Raw genomic sequence first — 6,400 nt, forward strand, 5'->3', positions numbered from 1 at the left:
CCCGACTTTGTAGGAGCGGGGACTGGAGAAGGGGACCCCACACACCAGCAGGAGCCCCCCCACGAGCCCAGCAGCCACGGCCAGCAGGATGAACGCCGTCCAAAAGCCTCTGTACACTGCAACGGGAGCAAAGTCAGAGAAAGGAGATGGAAAGAGGCTTTGTACAACCTCAGAAGTCTTTTTCTTAATGATTCCGTGTTTAACTCCCGCTTTAGCAACAGTAAAAACAACAACCTGTGACGCTGCTGTGACAGGCAGAGCTGAGGCTCCGGCTTTGCCAGGGCACCTGGAACAGCCACGGGTTCAGGGGGAATGTCATGCCCTACAGAATGGAACTGGAATGAGGCCAAAGGGTTGGGAAGGCTTGCCAAGGAAGCACACCACGAAAGGGGGTGGGAGGAAAGGACACCGTTCTTAGCTGTGCCAGGGGGTGTGGAAAACCTTGGCAAGAAAGGAAAGAAAATAGCAAAATTTGGAGAGGTGCAATCAGACCACAGCTTTGTTCCACTTTAATTAACACTTCGGGAAGGTGCCAGGCTCCTGGTTTAAAATAAAGGCGGTGTTTGTTGGCAGGACTGCAGGGAAAACAGGAGCTCATGAGCTCCCCCATTAGTGGCCTTGTTTGACTCCGGGAAAGAGAACGGGGCCGGGGAGCAGCTGCCTCTCCATCCAAGGAATTTGGGGGTTTTGTTGTGTACAACCATCCCAGGCGGAGCCGAGCAAGCTTGGTCCATCGCATCCCACCAGATGGGACAGGATGGGATGTAGCCCACAAATATAAGTCTCCCAGTAGCCAAGTGTCTTCTAGACACTGCCATAAACCTTATCCAAAGGTGGTGGTCTTGCAGCAGAGACCCTCTGATACCCTGTTCCCCACCCCCTGATTAATCTGACCCCTTGGACCACCACATCTCGCCCTGCCTGTTGTTTTCCAGAAGCTCCAGTTCGATTTAAGCCGAGCACGAGCAAGTGGGTAATGCTGAAATGATTCACACTTGAAAGAAAAATGATACAGAGAAGATGCGTTTTCCTCATTTGAAACCATTTTGTCAGGAGAGCCACTTAGGGAGAGATAAGTATCTTGAACTCTCCAAAACCACAGAATTCATTTTCATGTTTAACCTCCCGTCACCCGTTTCTCTCAGGGAGCCTAAGAGGATGCAGATAAGGCAGAATTATCTCTGGAGCAGGTAATAGCTGGAGGACCCCTCTCCTTGGACAGCCTCCTGTTTTGTCAGCGTTTGCAGATGAAGATGGGCTGGTTAGAAAGAAAAGGGTGTTCACGACAGAAGCGGCTGCTCCCCCCGAGGGCTTTGCACAGGATTGGGGCAGGGGAGGAGCCCTGCCCAAAATGTGGAGGCTGAGCCGCCCCACGTCCCCAGGGGTGACAGGGACAGGCAGAGCCCGCAGCACCCCGGGCGCAGCCCCCCCTTCCCGGCATCTTCACAGAACCCTTACGGTCAGAAAAGACCTCTGTGAACATCGAGATCGAGCCGGGACTGTCCCAGGGGACACGCCTGGGAGGCAGCTGGGGAGGGTTCCATAGCCGGGCTGACAGGCAGGGACAGATGCCTCCAGCGCCCTTTATTTAGGACGGAAAAAATAGTGTGTGTTGATCAGCGGGATCATGCAGAACCTGGACGCTGTGCCCGTCTCTCCCAAGCAGAAACAATCCCACAGCTTATCCCGCGTGTTTGCCGCATATCCTGCACCAGCTCCTCCTCCTCCTCCCTCCACAGGTCCCTCGTATCCATTTGACACCGCGGAGCGTTCCTCGGGGTGGGAATCCTGCACAGCACAGCCAAAGAAACGAGCTGCTCTCCCTCACATGCTCCTACTGACAATGGTGTTTTTTTTTTTTTTTAATTAATTTCTCATAGAGGAAAAAAAAATGAAATAAAACTAAAAAAAGGTACTGCTAAAGGCTAAGGAAAAGGTCAAGATGTTTGTTTGTGCAGAACGTCTGCCCTGCTTCCCCGGAGGCAGGGCAGACTGATGCACACTATTTAAAGAAATCAATTCATTTCAAAAAAGATCATTTAATTAATTCTAACTGCTGCCACCAATTTAGCAAATTAAAATTCCTAACAGCAGCTGATTCATTAAAGAACTCAGAAAATATAGAGAAACATAAATAAAAAGGGACCCAGTTGAAAGGGAGCTCTCCAACTGCGTAGTGTTCAGTGCATTAAAAATAAGTCAGTCACGAGGGTTTTCTAACAATTTGGTCTTTAACTGATTTTCCAGGGCTTGTTTATTTTGTCTTGCAACAATTCAACACCTGAGCTATCCCAGGAAACCAGACTCTGGGACCAAGTCAGCACTAGACTGGGTTTGGGTCTTCTGGCTCCAGCTCTTCCCAGTGAGTGAGGAGGTGGGAGAGAGCGGATTTATCCTCCTGCCTTACTCATAGGAGTAGGTGCTGAGCACCCAGCGGGAGGCAGCAGAGCCCATCCCAGCACAGCTGGGCTGGAGGAGAGAAAACGTGGGAGAACATCTCAATGTGTGCTTGGGGCAGCCAACCAAGCAGGACTTGTTTGTAAAGGAGCTTTCCAAAGGTCTTGGCCATGCTTGGCCATGTGCATTTACAACAGGAGAACCACAGCACTGACACGCACCCCAAATCTCTGCCTGATTCCTTGGAAAAGGAGCTGCTGGGGGAGAAGGAAAGAAACTCACCTGCAGTTGTGTCATAGGAGGGATGGGGAAAAGGTCCGAGAGCAATGGGCATGGGGAAGAGGTAGCCATGCATGCAGAACTTGGGGTGTGCTTGGCTGGCTGGAAAAGATGAAAAAAAGAAGAAGAATTAAATCCCTGTTTGCTTTTATTTCCAGCAGAATCACAGTTACAGGATTGAGATGGTGATGTGCTGTTGTGCAAAACCTGCAAAACCCTCAGTGACATCAGAATGCTGGGGAGGCAAAAAAGATAATGAATCTTGGTTAGAGAGGAAAATAAAAATAGAAATAAGAGTTACGAAAGATCTGACACTGTTCCTTGCACATCCTCTCATCTTCATAACCTGAGTCTGAGGTGGACAAAAATCATGAAAGATGGAACAACTGAAGTCAGTGTCAATATTCTCGTTGCTGTTTTCCTCCAGAGAATGTGCCTGACCACCTGGAAGGGTCAAAGTGTTTGGGTACCAGAACAAGGTACTTCCAAGACCTCCAGCTGGTGAGAAGGAAAAGCACAATTAGAATGGAAGTGCCCCATCAATATTAATACCACTGAGGCTTATCATGATTAACAGTAATAGAATGAATGTTAAATGAATTAATTAATGGTTGGCCACTTATTTAAATATGTTCCCCAGCTCAAAGGAGCACTTTATAATAGGTGGACATTAGTTCATGCTAAATTGACTATGGAATACCTATTGAATTAATTATTACATCCACAAGAGCAGCAAATTAATTTGCCATGATCAATCCTATTATAATAAATACCTAAAGAAGTAGCAAAAAAAATTGCCAGTTATCAGAGTGACTCATTTTACTTCAGGTAAAATTATATTATGTATTTCCATATAATGTAATTCAGCAGCAAACTCCCTGTCTCAAGCCTGTCCTTTTTTATCACAAACTTTCTGTGTGAAAAACCTCCCATTGTTCAGTTGAACGGTGGCGGGAACTATTCCTGCAAGATTTTACAGGAAACAGGTCAGGGACTGGGGGACAGCGAAGTCATTTGAAATTTTAATCACTGCAGAGTAAATTTAGTGTGGGAACCTGCATTATTTGCAGAGAAGTGCCCTCTGAGGTGATTGTGCTGCTCCACAACCACAGGAACATCCTCCACCGAGGCCTCGGTGGGCACAGGCCCAAGGTTTTTGTGGTGTTTAAAGCCTTTGCAGAACTTATTTAAAATTTGGGGGGTTTTATCCCAAATCCTACTGTAGAGTTGTGGCTGCCAGCAGGGCTGGTGCCAGCCATGTCCTGGGGTGGTCTCACTCCTTTCCTATTCCTTGTGGGAGCACCTGGTTCACTGGGCCAACCCTTCACTGCACAAAGGCCACCAGGCTGGCACCCACTGGTGTCACAGAACAGGTTTCACCTTCCCCTTCAATTTGTTTTTGAAAAGTGAATGTTTTTTCCAAAAAATAAAGGATTTTACATCCCTCTCTGATTATTCTCAAGTGTAATTTCAATGACCTTAAAACCAGCAGGATCTTAAAGAGTATAAAGAGATGTGTTTATGGCCTTCCATGGTGCACCACTGGTCCTGAGCACCCAGGGACACCACACGTGCACTTCCAGCCTTCCCAGTGCTGAAATCAGTGGGAGCTGGGAATGCTGAGCACCTGGAAGGCAGAAAACAGGGACAGAAGAGCAATGCCAGGAAGGGCATGGGCTCGGATTTACAGAACTTTGCTGAACACAAACATCAAGAGGTATTGGGAGGGAGGGGGAGGAAGGAAGGGCTCTCCTTGCTGGTGGAAGCCACCACTTCACACAGCTTTGTAGGCAATAAATTAAATGGCATCAAGAGGCTGCAACATTTCTGTGAACAACCCTCTGAGAGCAAAATCCAAGTCAAAAAAAAGAAAAAAACAACACAGAAAGGGCACAAAGAGAGTGACCCAGGTTTGCTTTTGAGAGACGATGAGAATGACAAAAATGAAATAAAAACTGTCTCTGCATCCCTGGGAGCACTTCCTATGTTTGTTTCCCATTAAACTGTGAGGGAGTGCTGTGGATACAGAGTGGTGGTGTTGTACTCACTGTACCAGAAGGTCCAGATGGTCTCAGGGTGGCCCTCGCCAAAGAACCAGCACCGCCAGAAGAAACCCTCGTGGTGGAAAGTGAGGATCTCCTTCCCAACATCTGTTGGAGTTTCAGCCTGGGGAGGAATGAAAGTCCAGGCTGAAACAGGGAAGATCGTGGTGCAACCAATGTATATTTTGCTTAGACAGACATTGATTTAGTTTTTATTGGGTTTTCATTTGTTTTTTGAGTCAGTTTTGCAGGGGTTGCAGAACATGGAGGAGCTGCTGTCCTTGACTTTCTGCCATGTCACAGCTACGAAATGTTGTGATAACAAGTTGTCCTGCAGACCTGCACAAACCATTTGCCTCTTTCTCTGCTGTCCTTAAACCCCAGCTGGACTGAGCTGGATGGGAATGTCAGGGAGCTGGGCCTTCTGGGTGTATTCTACTCAAACACCTTCCTCCAACCCCCAGACCAGACCTGCCAGCACAAGGTTTTGGTCTTTCCTGGAGGAAGGATATTGCAAAGTTTAGTCATGGAAGATTTACCAAAGAACTTATTAAAATTATCCTCAAAACCAGTTTTATCTGCCTCAGACAGGACTGTGACAAAATTATGTTTCATGATGCATGGGGAATGTCCGTAGAGGAATGGGCCCTGTGAACCAGAGAAAGGAGATGGGAGGTGCCAAAGGTACTTACGCCTCTCACAGACTGGTTTGGGTTGAAGGGACCTTAAAGCCCATCCAGTCCCACCCCCTGCTGTGGGCAGAGACACCTTCCCCTATCCCAGGTTGCTCCAAGCCCCATCCAACCTGGCCTTGGACACTTCCAGGGATCCAGGGGCAGCCACAGCTTCTCTGGGCACCCTGTGCCAGGGCCTCACAGGGAAGAATTTCTCCCCAGTATCCCTCTGGCAGGGGGAAGCCATGCCGCCTTGTCCTGTCCCTCCATCCCTTGTCCCAAGTCACCTTCCAGCTCTCCTGAAGCCCCTTTAGGCACTGGAAGGGGCTCTGGGTTCTCACCAGAGATCTCACACTTCCCTCGCCTCGATGTTTTTATGCATCACGTTGTGGCAGCTTCCAGAGCTCTGACCTGATTCTCCTTTTACTTTCAGGATAAAATCCTGACTATGGCAAGGGGAGCATTCAGCCCTGAAACTTCCTCAGCTGGTGGCTCTGACTTGGTGCATCCAAGGCACATTTCACTGAGTTTGCCAGATACTCAGCCCATCCTTATCTGTAAGGGACAGGATTTGACAGTTTAAGCAAGGGCAGAGAAGGTAAAAACAGAGCCTGTTATCCACAACCAGTAACAGAAATAGAAATAATAGAAACAGTGTCTGAAATAGAAATAAAATAGCTCAGAGGGAAGAGTAAGAGCAGTTCCTATTTCTGCCTGGTGCTTTTGAAGTCACCGCCTCAGTGTCAGGCTCCCCAACACTTGGGCAAGAGCATCTCTGAAATGTTTGAGATGCTTATTCATGTCGTGCAGTGCACAATCTCTGCTCTCTCCACTTTAAAAAACAACTAAAATGTGAAACAATTAACACTGTCACTTCCCAAGAGCACGAAAAACAAGTGGCACTTCTCTGTCTCTGCCATCCCTGAGCTTTACTGAGCTGCTCAAAACTGAAGACCCCGTCTTCTGTTTCACTTCTCCAAGCATTTTTTCCATCATAATTTTTTTCTT

The 6,400-nt window shown here is 47.8% G+C and overlaps 1 protein-coding gene across 1 annotated transcript in view; it reads right to left on the reverse strand.

Annotated features, from left to right (window-relative positions):
• Positions 1 to 6,400, reverse strand: part of LOC103622573 (transmembrane protein 182) — a 15,696-nt gene that overhangs the window by 7,305 nt on the left and 1,991 nt on the right. Inside the window, exons 2-4 of the mRNA XM_008641556.2 lie at positions 4,725 to 4,842; positions 2,680 to 2,778; positions 7 to 116 (exon numbers count right to left, since the gene is read on the reverse strand). Of these exons, the coding sequence (XP_008639778.1) occupies positions 7 to 116; positions 2,680 to 2,778; positions 4,725 to 4,842 (327 nt within the window). The remainder of the gene's footprint in view (positions 1 to 6; positions 117 to 2,679; positions 2,779 to 4,724; positions 4,843 to 6,400) is intronic.

Source organism: Corvus brachyrhynchos, unplaced genomic scaffold (genome assembly GCF_000691975.1).
Source record: "Corvus brachyrhynchos isolate BGI_N302 unplaced genomic scaffold, ASM69197v1 scaffold220, whole genome shotgun sequence".
NCBI classification, from domain to species: Eukaryota; Metazoa; Chordata; class Aves; order Passeriformes; family Corvidae; genus Corvus; species Corvus brachyrhynchos.